At 41.9% G+C, this 14311-nt stretch overlaps 1 protein-coding gene across 1 annotated transcript; it reads right to left on the bottom strand.

Annotated features, from left to right (window-relative positions):
- Positions 1–798: 798 nt before the first annotated feature.
- CCDC160 (coiled-coil domain containing 160) lies at positions 799–10026 on the bottom strand. Its single transcript, XM_005594613.4, has 2 exons — positions 9883–10026; positions 799–2183 (listed from the first exon to the last, which is right to left on the bottom strand). Exon 2 carries the CDS (start codon positions 2157–2159, stop codon positions 1182–1184), a length of 978 nt encoding a protein of 325 aa, XP_005594670.1. The 5' UTR covers positions 2160–2183; positions 9883–10026; the 3' UTR covers positions 799–1181.
- Between the last annotated feature and the right edge of the window lie 4285 nt (positions 10027–14311).

Genomic DNA, 14311 nt, shown 5'->3' with positions numbered 1-14311 from the left:
AACTGAACAGAATCTTGATGATACATCTGCTGCCTTGTTTCATAGATAAGGACATTTAGGGGAAGAAAGTTAACTAACTAGTTACTGGCAGAGCAAGTACTAGAAGCCAAATCTTTCCCAACAGGGAAGATACCTAAACCCTTACAATTGTATCTCATCCTCATAGTCTGCAGTTACATTTGGTTCATTAGGCTTTAAAACACCATGCAAATAGAGCTCCTATTACAGGATATCTTGATAACTGATACAAACAAATGGTAAAGGATCAACTGGCCCATCACTTCCACCAAAAGATTGAGGCAGTACATTTTCACCACGTATAAGTGTAAAATAAATTGTCATCACCTGGGGCCCTTACAGGGCTGGATTACTGTAAAAATCAAGCCAGCTCACTGAAAGTTTATCCAGATGACATCCAACTTCACCACAGTCCCCACCAACTTGTGATGTAAGCCGGAGAGGAAGCTTCGAAATTTTCTCCTGGTAGAGTTTTGAGAGAACTGTGTAAACAACGCCCCTTACTGGTCAACATAAGAAAACACAAAAGCCACTGCTGACAAGAGCAGGGCTCTAGCAAAGGTCACAGCAATGTCTCTAAGTTGTCTTCTAGTCTATGGGAACCGTGGCCAGGTCAAAGGAGAAAGCCTGGGGAAAAACAGCAGGGGGAAGAAAAAAAACTACATTTTTTTCAGAGATGTTTATATGTACCGAATTAAAGTTAGACCCCCAAAGTAAGCAGATACATTTTTGGTATCCCACTGAGTTTGAACAGGCAGTTACAAGACCCACAGGCATATGTTAGGCTTATACACATAAACAAGATTTTTATTGTTAACATCAATGAACACAGATGGAAAAATATTCACGTTGCAAGGACATATTTGCTTACAAGATCACAAAATGGCTGTTGATTTGTATTCATAAATGATTTGGTGAATCAGTATGTGTTTTTGAGTGAATATATGAGATTTCCAAAGCTTCGTTTCCATTTGTACTCCTGGAATAACTTCATCAGAAGAGAAAGCAGAAGCTTGGAAACATGTATATGTTTTATAGATACTGTGATTTACCGAAAATGAAAATAACATCCTATTACATATATTTTAAGTAATACACAAAGCAAATACAATAAACACTGATTTGGCTCAATGACTTGTGTAATGGAAGGATATTTTTAAGTTTTAAAAAAAATCCCCAGTAAAGTGGTCAAAGATACTTGATGATGTTGCCATTGAAGAAGCATAGTATTTTCTAAGCAACTCCAAGGCTCTGTTATTTCTTGCTTGTAGGGTCTTCTCAGTTCTCAGTTCATTCTTGACGGCACTGAGCTCTCCGCGGATCTTTGCCATTTCTAATTCATAATATGATTTCATTTCTTCTTTTAGGAGCACATTTCCAAACTTGGTTTGATGTTTTAAGTTCCTAACAGCTTCTTTTAAATCTCTGTTCTCTAGGTTCAATTTGTGGATGACTTCTTTGGCTTGCTGGAGTTGTTCACTTAAGTTTTTTACATTTGTTGCTTTTTCAGACAGGTCATTTCTTAAAGCTTGAACTTCATAGTCGCTTTTTGAAGCATCCGTCTCTGTTTCTTGAAAATTTAGAGGTTTTGTGAATATTTCTTTTCTGTAGTACAAAAGTTCTTTTTCAGCGTTTTCAAATTCCTCTTCTATTTTTCTGCATTTCATATTAAGTTCTTCCAGTTCTTCATTCAAAATATTCAGGCAAAGTTTTGGAGACATTCTTTCCATAAGTTTCTTTCTTATGTCTTGTCTTAGTAGAGCTGGTAAGTTATCTGTACTGCAGGTAGAGCTATCTTCCGTGCTGTTAAAGCTTTCTTCGGTTGTAACATCCACATTAGATGATTCATAGGATGCAGAATTTGTGTCTGTCTCGTTCTGTGAAATGTTTATCTTGTTCTCTCTTAAATTTGATTCTTGTTCTATTTCATTTAGTTGGAAAATATATTTTTTCCTCCTAAATTTACTTTCTTCTTGAAACTTTCTACTGGACAAATTATAAATTTCTTCCATTCTCTTGCTGCTATCTGTAGTCGTTTGTTCAGAAGAAGATTCAGGCTGAGAAGTCTCTTCTAGAACATCCTGTGCACTAAAAAAAGGAGTAAACATATACTTCTTCCAGTGTTTTCTTCTAGCATCCATTTCTCCAGGCCCCTCTTCCAATATCTGAAAAACACAATTTAAAACCAAGGCAGGCACATTATTTACACTAGTAGCTAGCATAGTAGAGAGAAATAAGAATGCTGGCTCATGGGTGAAGAATCTAAATATTTGAGTGCTGGCTCTCTCTCTAACTCACTGAATGACTTGGGCCTCAGTTCCCTCATTTATAAATGGAAAGGGCTGAACGAGCTAAGTTCTACAGTTGCTTCCAGCTTTAAAAGTCTCTGATCCTATGAAATAGAACTGGTAAACTGACACATTTAGCTACTTACTGTACACACAGAAAGTGATTCTATAAGAAAACAGCTGTACACATAAAAACAGACCGCTTTAAAATAAAAAAAGTGATTTGAAATTAATAGGTTAATGTTGGTAATACCTGTGCTTTCAATGTGTCTGATGCCTTTCTAGTTCTTGTGGATTGGACTGTTGTTTATTCATTCTTTAAAGTGACTAAAACATCAGGGCTTAATGAGATGTGAGCTTTTGGTAAAGTATACCATGCAGACTTCCTTATGACTAACTCTGCCAAATGCCCTTCTATCTTGACCTATAAATTCCTGCTATTCCAGTCTTGGGCTTTGCTTTTAGGCAAGACTGCCAAGTGTACAGAATTCTATCTGTTTTGACAGCAATTTCTTGAGGAGAACCTAATGTCAACAATTGAAAATATTAATGCCACCAAATGTGTTTTTCTCAAGATATTGACTCTGAGTGTAGTTTTTAGGTGAAAATTCAGCATACTAAATCACAAACAACTTTCCAAGTTTATAAAAATATGAGGATGATTATTTTGTTTCAAAAAGAGTCTTCCCTACCCAAAGGGAATCCTTAATGTACAGCTTTCCCACAGCACTGAAATATTTGATAAGTGACTACTTCTGAGGGAAGGGAGAAAGAAGAACCAAAGCAGCATGTGGAGGGCCACTGGCACCTGAAGCCACCAACCGGTAGCTGAAGTTAGCCCTAAAGGGTGAGGAAAAGATGGAGAGGGTCACTTTATTCATTTTATATATTAATTTATCAAGACATATTTGTAGTATTACCATGGAGAAAAATCAAAGTATGCCTGCATCTCTTTTATCTATGCACTGAAATGTAATTTTCTGCTGGTAATGAGAAATGGCAAATGTTGTATTTATAACTTAATTAATATTTTCTTTGATTATTATAACAATTTTGGAGAATACAGAAAAGCACATAAAACAGAAGGAATCTCCTTCATAATCTCGTGGCCCTGAGATAACTACTTTTTGGTGTATGATCTTTTCTTTTCTTTTCACAAACAGTAGTTTATTTTAAATAACACAGGTTTTCCTTACTATAAGCAATGAAGGAATAAACTTGATACCTATAGGCACTGAACATATCTCTCCCCTTTGCCACACAAAAGATGGAAGGGACTCACCATCCCCAAGGGTACATCCCTACTGGCAACTACTTGGCTTTGAGGAAAGGAGAAGGTACACATATTCTTAAGATGAACTATTTGGAGAGTTCAGTGAAGGTACTAAAATCATTGGTCCAAAAGCCAGAAGCCAAGCTTTCTTGAGGTCAATCAGACCATAGTGATAAACTCAGACCTGAAATTTACAGTACGTATTTGCCATTGGAGTATCATCTTCTTTCTTTTGAAACAGTCCTTTCTGACTTTTATTATGCTATGAGTCACCATCCAGAAGCATCATTGATCAATCTGTTCTTAAAGGGAAACATCATTTCTTGGTTTCCCTCCTCTCTAGAAATATGAATGCAAATCAGTAGGAATTATTACAGCAATCATAGAGGAAAGGAACAGAGAGAGGAGAAAAGAGGGTGATATTAATTGCCAGTCACATTTTTTAGCAGTCAAATTTTTACCCAACAATTCTATAGATGATAAAAATGCTTCTAATCAGGTAGCAATGGCAGAGAGATTACTATTTCTCTTAATTCTGGATGAAGGGCAGTGGTGGGATTGATTAGGAAGGAGGTGAGCACAGGGGCAAGTAAAGTGTGGCCACTTTATATCTGGAGATAGCAAGAATGACACATCTGAGATAGAGGTCTGGGTATGGATAAAGGTTAAAATAAAAAACTCTTTTCATTAATAATTTTGCTCCTTGAAAAAGTAACTTCTACATCCAACCATCCCATAAATCTCTGGCAAAACACATACACACATGCACACACTTTTTAATTTTCACTGTCTTTCTTCCCTGAGCCTCTGTATAATTTCCTGGTGTCTGAAAGGAAATGCCTTTCAGTGAAGCCTATATAGTTACTGAAATGGGAAGAGTCCATTTATGACTAAGGCCCAGAGAAGTTAAGTGACTTGACCAAGGCCACACAGCCCATAGTAGTAAAACTGAGGACCCTGTCTCCCAGGTCAGTGCTTGTTCTAAAATTCTTCTTTATTCATCTGCTAGGTTTCATTCCCCACATTGAAAGAAAACAACCCACTATTTTCAGAGCTTAGGTATCTTTTAAAAGGCCACAAAAGAAGAGAGGAAAAGTGAAGGGGGGAGGGTAAGGAGAACTGCATGTCACATTTCAAAGAACAGAAAGAAAGGTTTGAAAAGCCTTTTGGAATTTCCCTCCCATGGCTTACACAGGGCAGGGTCAAGGGGTCTCTGAGCTGCTTCTTTTTTTTCTCTCTCTCTTTCATTGGCAAGATATCCTTTAAGGGCTTGTTCCCAAATCTAGTCACAGAATGTGGCAAAGCCCAGACTCGGGGTAAAAGCTGCCAGTCTCATTTTCTCTTCACAAATTGCACTGTCTCTTTTTATGCAGAACGAGTATGGCATTAGAATTCTCTGGTGAGAACAGGGAATATGCTTTAAGGCAATGACACTCCTTTACCCTGGGCTGGCAGCCATTTTGTTCTCAATAAACTTGACTAGGTAATTTGTTCCAGCATAAGGCAAACCAAACCATAAGCCATTATTGAAAGTGTAGGCATGCCTGTTAGTGGGTCAGTTGTGGACATTAGTGTAAGTGCCTACTCAACACTACAATGGATACTGAAGGTCAGAAGGGTAGGGGAAGGAGGCCTCGAGGGGATGAAAAACTGGTTTCTTTAGAAGCAAATAATCCAGAACACAGACAGGAAAACAATAAAAAGTCATAGGACAAAAACAACATCAGTAGTCCTCTAAGATAGCAATCCCCCAGAAGCCCGCAGGACTGCACTGTTAAGGCGTATGTGTCTACAATATGACTACATCTATTCATTTGTGTCTGACATGAATTAATAATGGACTCCTGATGGTTCTAGTTAGTGTCTCACTGAAAACATTATCATTTATCCTCGGGTGACTTTTTTTTTTGCAGTGGCAAAGTAATGGAACATTTTTGCGGAGTAAGAGATCACTTGTCTCATGCAAGTGGTTTGTATTCACCTAAAGAATTTGAGAACCACTGATAAAATAAATTGAAGATGAATTTATATATAACATGATGTAACATAAATGTCGAGAGCTAAGCAAAGAACAGTCATTTACAATGGACCTGTAGGTGCACTGTTCCATAAAAATCTTAGAGGAATGCACATTTATTCTCAAATAGCTCCAGAAAATAATACACTACTGTTTACTGTGAAAGGAGAAATCTACAAACCATCTCAGTTTCATTTTTGAGCTGGGGCCCTAGAGAATATAATCATATTAAAGTGAATGTGAAATTTAATTATTTGTTTTCTAAAATATTCATATTTTAAATCACAGGCTTTAGGGAAATTCGATGACATAAATCAAAAATTTTTTTTCTGTTGTCTTATCCCATTTACATGGGCATAGTGGCTCACATCTGTAATCCCAGTGCTTTGGGAGGCAGAGGCGGAAGGATAACTTGATGCCTGGAGTTCAAAACCAGACTGGGCAACATAGTGAGACTCGTGTCTACAAAAATTAAAAACAAAATTAGATAGGTGTGATGGTATATGCCTGTAGTCCTAACTGCTCAGGTGGGAGGATTGATTGAGCTCAGGGGGTTGAGGCTGAAGTGAGCTATGATCATGCCACTGCACTCCAGCCTGGGAAACAGAGCGACACTCTGTCTCCTAAAAAAAAAAAAAAAAAAGATTTAGGTTTCAAATTTTCAGGACCATCTCTCTTCACAAATTTAGATCTGCCTGCAAAATTCCATTATTCTTCCAGGCAGAGTAGGTAGGGACTGGAAAACAGTTCTGGAAGAATGCCAAAGGCTTTTTCCCATCTCGCAAGGGTCCTTCCTCTCAAACTTTGTAAACTGGGACTGATGGTTGGAAAAGGTTATCTCCAACCTGTGTTGAGTAACCTGTCATTACCCTTAGTCGCTTAGTAGCTTAGTAGCGCTCAAGAAGGGGCATGGCTTTTAGTCACTAACCAGGGGTAGTAAGGTGAAGACAAAGGGCTCCTCTTAGCATAAAGAACTTTCTCCCCTTATTCTTGGATAGTCTGTTCTCTGGACCCTTAGAAAAACTGCTCCACCAAACTAGGAAAAAAGTCTGTTACAAAGGAAATCACTAGTTTTGCTTCTTTCTCAACTGTCCAATTTACTCTCACTTCAGAGCAGTGGTTCTCAACCTTTTTTTTAAATTTTCTTTTTCCTGCTTACACTGTTGCCAGACACAAAAACACTCCCATCACTACCCTCTTTCCTCAGAAGATTCTGACCTGCCCCCATAGGGGAGATTCCCCATTCTCCACCTTCTTTCACTGACTTGCAGAAAACTATTAAATACCAAAAGAAGGACGCAAATGAACTGTCTGAAGTCAAGATGGATCAATATGTATTACCGTGCAAAATTGTGGGGAAGAAGGAAAAGGAAGTTCCTGAGAAAGGAACTGAGTGTGGACTATGGTGGAAAAAAGACTGAAGTAGTCAGATATCTTGGCCCCCACATTTTAGAACTGCGAGCCTCAGATTCTTCAGGTGTAAAATAGGGACAATATATTGGTTTCACAGGTGATTAAGAAAAACGAATGAAAATGGAAATGAAAGCAATTTTTAAAGTGTACTGTAAACAATGGGTTTTGTTCATTTTCAGGTTTTCCTTACCCTCCCTTTGAACATAAACCAGCCAGTTAAACAACGTAAACTTTCTCCAGAGATATGTACTCCAAAGTGGCCAGCCAGAAGTCATCAGACCTCAGAAAAAGTTAGTTTGAAAAAAAAAGTAGGTACTATTAAAACAAATATAAGGAAGCCTAAATTCCAATCTCAGATTGATTTAATCTGCATCCTCAGGGAAAAATTAGCCCTAACTTCTGTAAGTTAGTTGTTGATGTCCCCAAATTTCAGAAGCTGAATTGATTTTATCTAAACAAAAAAGTGGTAGTTTTTTCTACACCCTAATATATCAGCATTTTAAAATCACCAATTGCTTTACCAAGAGCTTTCCAAATGTCCCACTGTATTTCAGAGGCACCAATAACTTCTCAGAAATGAGTATTCGTTTGAAGACTAGCAAGGATGACTTTGCACTCTAGATTGTTCCTGTGCTTCTGTGGCATTTCACACAGACCTTTATTATACAAATATGCTATGATGGCCTGGCATTGTTACCTGATACATAGTAGCCCTGTATAAATATTTGTTTAATGAATGATCCTTAATATTCTTCCTGAAATCTCTACAATGCTTTGATTCTAAGTTACTTTTAAAAAATTTTTTTGACATAATTTCTCCTCTGGCTTATAAAGTTTTGGGGGTGGTATTTTAGGGAAAGCACTTTTTTTTTCCCTTGAAGTTTATTTGGCTTAGCTAAAAGTCTTTAGGACACTTTTCTTTTTCTTTTTTTTGAGATGGAGTCTCGCTGTGTCACCCAGGCTGGAGTGCAGTGGTGCAATCTCGGCTCACTGCAAGCTCCGCCCCCGGATTCACGCCATTCTCCTGTCTCAGCCTCCCGAGTAGCTGGGACTACAGGCGCCCGCCACCACGCCCAGCTAAATTTTTCTATTTTTAGTAGAGACGGGGTTTCACCGTGTTAGCCAGGATGGTCTCGATCTCCTGACCTCGTGATCCGCCCGCCTCAGCCTCCCAAAGTGCTGGGATTACAGGCATGAGCCACCGCGCCCGGCAGAACACTTTTCTTTTGTATTTTTATGAGGCCTTCCTGAGAGCTTACTGACAATGCAGATGATCAATTACAAGGCTGAAGAGTTATGTTGCGTAAGGCTCTGTGCTTCTAAACACTCCAACAAAATATCAGCTAACACGACTGTACTTACACTTCCTGGGGTCCAAGATCTTCTATCTACTGGATATCCTTGCCCTCCTTCTCCAGTTTGAACTGGAAAAATGAAAATTCCACCTCCCTCCGTGTAATCAGGAAATATGTTTAACCAGAATGACCAAACCTGTGTTTATATCTGAGATGTAAATTAAAATGACAAGTGATGGCCGGGCGCGGTGGCTCACGCCTGTAATCCCAGCACTTTGGGAAGCTGAGGCGGGCGGATCACAAGGTCAGGAGTGACCAGCCTGACCAACAAGGCAAAACCCTGTCTCTACTAAAAATACAAAAATTAGCCAGGCGCGGTGTGGCACGTGCCTGTAATCCCAGCTACTTAGGAGGCTGAGGCAGGAGAATCGCTTGAACCAGGTAGGCGAAGGCTGCAGTAAGCCGAAATCGCGCCACTGCACTCCAGCCTGGGCGACAGAGCAAGTCTCTGTCTCAAAAAAAAAAAAAAAAAAAAAAAAAAAAAGACAAGTGATATACTTAGAATGTCACTTGGTCTATCTGAAATGTGATACCAGGCACTAAGAGGTAATTTCTCTTTTTGTCAACCCATTTCCCCAACTATTATGCCACTAAGTCTTCCTTCCCCAAGCCATACAGATATCAAATGGGACAAGAATCATGAGGAAATTTTATCCAACACAGTACCTCCTCACTTTTAACACCTATTGGGCAAAGGAGGGAGCCTGGCTCGTTGTTAATCAGCACGCCACGAACCACATTAGCAAAAGGCTGGAACCCAGGCCTTGCCTCCCTCCCTCAGAGTGCAGTTAATTTGAAACAAACAAACAAACAAACAAACAAAAACATCGAAAAGGGAAGTCATCCTGATTTTTGCTTTCATCTGTCAGGGTCCTAATATATGGGCCAAAGTGTCCACTCCCCGGGACAAATTGTCTTCTGTATTGCTTTGCAGCTATGGAGTGGGAAGAAAAGTACCATTGAAAACTGGACCCAGTGAATGGTTATTACTCCCCAATTCTTTGTTATTAGTGTGAAGTTATTCCTTCTATAAGAAAAGATACGGCGAGTCACCTTAATTCCGAAGGCTGAGACTTTATTAGTATGGAAGTCACATTCTTGCCACAAAGCTGTATCTTTGTATGCATAGTTTGGGAGTTTTCTCTGTAAATTGTTAACTGAAACTCCTGCCATCGCTGCCTCCAGAGGAGAGAAGGTGGCTCAGGGTCGGGGCGCTGCTTCGGTCCCCATTGCAGGTGACACTTTCCACCTCCCCAGTTCCGACCTAGTCGCTGGCGGGCGGCGGGAGAGGCCTGACCCCACTCCTCTTTCCGCACTGCCACTCCCACGCCCTGGTCTTTTCCCTCCCAAACGCTTTCCAGTCCCGGCCTGAGCCTCTAAAGACAGAAATAACCTGCAGTGGGGGTCGGGGCGCGGACTTGGGCCCCTGCCCCTGGCTCTCTGCCCCTTCGACCCCTGTGTCCGGGAAGAAGAGGGGCGAGCCCGGGGGAGCCCCGGCTTTCCCGTGCGCAGACATACCTGGAAACGTGGTTGCGGTCTGGAGAGCCCGAACCTCTCTTCCTCAAAGCCAATCACCACCGGCGCGCGGCAGCCCCTCGTTCGGCTCTGGCCACCGCGACCCTGCCGGGCCGGCTCCGGCCTGAGCCACCGCAGTGCAGTGCCAGAGCGGGCCGCGCGGTTGCCTAGCAACGGACCTGCCAGATTTAAAGGGACCGGCACTCGGGACGCGCGCAGGGGGCCGCGCGCTGGCGTCCAGCAGTCAAAGCCTGGCCCGAGGACTGAGCATGCCGGGTGGAGCGGGTACCGCGGCGGCTTCTGCCCGGCAAGAAATAGGAGCTCATGGGAGGAGAGCTGAGTCAGGCTGGGAATCGGCCAGAAACTGCAAGGCAGCCCCACCCGCAGTGGGATTATTACGGAGGGTCTGGGTGACTCACAAAGCCACCTGGACACTGTGACTGTGTGGGGGTCAAGACTACGTAGCATAGGGCCATTTCCTAGGCCTGCTGTTATTAGCATGACATAGTGGAGGGTTTGCCCTGGAAGGTCGCCAGGATTTGGTGCAGGGTTGCTAACTATGCAGGAGTTCCATCCCACCCTCCATCCCCACGCACACCCTCACGCATTAGCACAATGGTCTGACTTCTGACCAAGGTTTTAAGGACGTTAGGTCAGGAGAGCATTGTGCCGTGGCTATGCCCCTACGGAAGACTGGACTTGTATCTCAGAGAGCCCATGGTTTCCTCATTTGCCGCTCAGGAATTTCTCTAAACCAGTCTTGCACCCTACTTGAATTTAAAACCCATTGGGGGCAACTAGTTCCACACTACTGACAGTGTAAAATTGTTTCCTTTTATTAGTCCCCAAAGTACTCTCTTCCTACTTCAAAGGTTGCTCACAACTTCCAGGATTTGGTTGGGTGACAAGTCAATGCTTTTCACTGTGTTATAGATTTTAAACATTGTATTTTGTTGAATCAACAAACGATCTTCTCAGACTTAGGCCAGGCGCGGTGGCTCACACCTATAATCCCAGCCCTTCGGGAGGCCGAGGCGGGCGGATTACTTGAGGTCAGGAGTTCGACACCAGCCTGGCCAACATGGGGAAACCCATCTCTACGAAAAGCACAAAAATTAGCCTGGCGTGGTGGTACACGCCTGTAGTCCCAGCTACTAGGGAGGCTAAGGCAGGTGAATCGCTTGAACCTGGGAGGCGTGAGCTGAGATCATGCCACTGCACGCCAGCCTGGGTGAAACAGTGAGACTCCATCTCAAAAAATAAATAAATAGGCAGGGCACGGTGGCTTATGCCTGTAATCCCAGCAATTTGGGAGGCCAAGGTGGGCGGATCACCTGAGGTCAGGGGTTCAAGACCAGCCTGGCCAACATGGTGAAACCTCATCTCTACTAAAAATACAAAAAAAAAAAAAAAAAAAATTAGCCCGGTGTGGTGGCACACATCTGTAGTCCCAGCTACGCAGGAGGCTGAGGCATGAGAATCACTTGAACCTGGGAGGCGGAGGTTGCAGTGAGCCAAGATCGCACCACTGCTCTCCAGCCTAGGCGACAGAGTGAGACTCCATCTCTAAATAAATAAATGAATAAATATCTTCTCAGATTTTGATTATCCTGGTAGGCCAGTATTAATTCTTCCGTCACCACGATGGACCTGACTCAGGCCATGGGACCTGAAACCATGGGTCTGGGGTGTCTGAAATAGTAGCAAGAGTGATTCTTAGGAAAGCTAGAATTTTCTAGGAAGCATGAGGGTGAAAAGAAATATTGGCTTTGGAATCTCAAGTGAAAGGAGATTTACGAATTTTTTAAAAGTGCTAGTCTAATTTATCAAGGACCTAGCAAGGGAGTGACTTAGGAACAATACCAGGATACATTTCAAAGCTTCAAAACTTCTTGGGAACTGGATGTAACAGGTGTTTGGGAGCTGGCAAAGCTTTATTTAGGTGCCCTGAGGCCTAGTTCTCAATCCCCTTTTTCCTCCTTAGAGAATCAAAGTCAAAAAGGGTTGGAGGTAGGAAGAGTCCTAATGTCAATGTGTGTTTTATTATTGACTGACTCCTTCAGAATTAGTTTGTGGGATTCTGACAGAACTTCTTTCCTTGACATTGAGTCTCCAAATTGCCGTGCATCTTGCATGTTTTTTTTTTCCTTGAGACAGTCTGGCTCTGTCACCCAGGCTGGAGTGCAGTGGTGTGATCTTAGCTCACTGAAACCTCTGCCTTCCGGGTTCAAGTGATTCTCCTGCCCCAGCCTCCAGAGCAGCTAGGACTACAGGCCCGCACCACCATGTCTGGCTCGTTTTTGTATTTTTAGTAGAGAAAGGATTTCTCCATGTTGGCCAGGCTGAACTTGAACTCCTGATCTCAAGTGATCTGCCCGCCTTGGCCTCCCAAAGTGCTGGGATTACAGCCATGAGTCACCGCACCAGGCCTATCATTTGTTTTAATTATTTTAAAAGGATCCCATTTATTTCTGCTTGAGGTAAGATCCCTTATAATAAAGGAATCTTTCTTAATTGCTCCATGCCTCACTTTCCTCATTTATACAATGGGAATACTAATTGGACTTAACTCATGAGTGTTGTGAGGATCAAGTGAGTTAATGTTTTGAAGACCCTTAGAACGGTACTTGACACAGAATAAATCCTATATAACTGTTTGCTATTATTATTATTATATTGCCTTATACGTTCCTTACTTTCCTAAAATGTAAATACAAACACACTGATGGTGATAATTCAGGGTGTGTTCTGGAAAATGGAGTCAGAAATCTTGAGACCCAGAATTCCAAGCCTCTATTTCAGGTAGAGTTTCAGATTCTCACCAAGCAACTCCACACCACCCCCAAATTAGTGAATAAAAGGCACAAAGATTGCCTTGGTCTTGCCGTAATTATCTTTTTAAATATGGTGGGTCACTCCTTGTACCAGAGGTATCATATGGCAGAGGATCAACAACGATGAGGACGGGGAGTTTTGTTATTCAAAGCTACTGCAGACTTGGAGATAGGTTTTCAAATATGTAAGTCAGAAAACGTTTACTATCCTCTGGAAGATTTACGAATACTAAGGCAACAAAGCACTTGATACTGTATTAATAGAATTATACAGTCATACAATGGAGCCCAGCCTTCTCATTTCACCACGTAGGAGACTGAGACCCAGAGAAGTAATGTGATTTTTTCTTTGATCATGCAGCAAAATAGGCTACTCTTGATTGCCCTGGAAAATGATCCTAGTTTCAGTAGCCTCAAACCCAAACTTGGGCTATTTGGGGCAATGAAAACATAAACATTTATAAGCATATATATATATATATATTTTTTTTTTTTTTTTTTTGCGACGGGGTCTCATTCTGTCGCTGAGGCTGGAGTGCAGTGGCGTGATCTCAACTCACTGCAACTTCTGCCTCCGGGGTTCAAGTGGTTCTCCTGCCTCAGCCTCTCAAGAAGCTGGGATTTAAGCGTGTGCCACCACGCCTGGCTAATTTTTTGTATTTTTAGTAGAGACAGGGTTTTACCATGTTGGCCAGGCTGGTCTCAAACTCCTGACCTCAGGTGATCCACCCGCCTCAGCCTCCCAAAGTGCTGAGATTACAGATGTGAGCCACTGCACCTGGTCTATAAGCATATATTACATGTGGATAAACTATTTGTGCAGATAATAATAATAGCTAACATTTATCACACCCTACATCGTATACATCAGCAAATCCTGTTGGCCGTACCTTCCTAACATGTCCGGAATCTGACAGCTTCTCACCATTTCCACCTTTACCATCCCTCCTCTGGTCCTCATAGTCTTTTGACTGGATGTTGCAATAGCCTCCTGCTTCTACGCTTGCCCGCTGTATTCTTTTCTTACAGCTGCCATAATGAAGTATCACAAACTGGGTGGCTTAAAGCAACAGACACTTATTCTTTCACAGTTCTGGAGGCTTAGAAGCCCAAAACTAAGGTGGTTTGAGGTGGGTTCCTTCTAGAGGGCCTGAGTGAGAATCTGTCTCTCCTAGCTTCTGGTGGTTGCCAGCAATCCTCAACTCTGCACGGCTTGCAGATGCATCACTCCAATCTCTGCCTCCGTCTTCCCATGGTCTTCTCCCTATGTGTCTGTGTGTCTTCACACGGCTGTCCTCCTTCTGTGTGTGTCTGTGTGCCCAAATTCCCTTCCTCTTCTCATAAGGATGCCAGTTGTTGGCCTAGGGCCCACCCTAATCCAATATGACCTCATCTTAACTTGATTGCATCTGTAAAGACCTTTCTTTTCTTTCTTTCTTTCTTTCTTTCTTTCTTTCTTTCTTTCTTTCTTTCTTTCTTTCTTTCTTTCTTTCTTTCTTTCTTTCTTTCTTTCTTTTTCTTCTTTCTTTCTTTCTTTCTCTCTCTCCTTCCTTCCTTCTTTCTTTCTTTCTTTCTTTCTTTCTTTCTTTCTTTCTTTC

This window comes from Macaca fascicularis, chromosome X (assembly GCF_037993035.2).
Source record: "Macaca fascicularis isolate 582-1 chromosome X, T2T-MFA8v1.1".
Taxonomy (NCBI): domain Eukaryota; kingdom Metazoa; phylum Chordata; class Mammalia; order Primates; family Cercopithecidae; genus Macaca; species Macaca fascicularis.
Note: the sequence above shows the minus strand (reverse complement) of the source record. Positions and strands in the feature narration are given on the sequence as shown.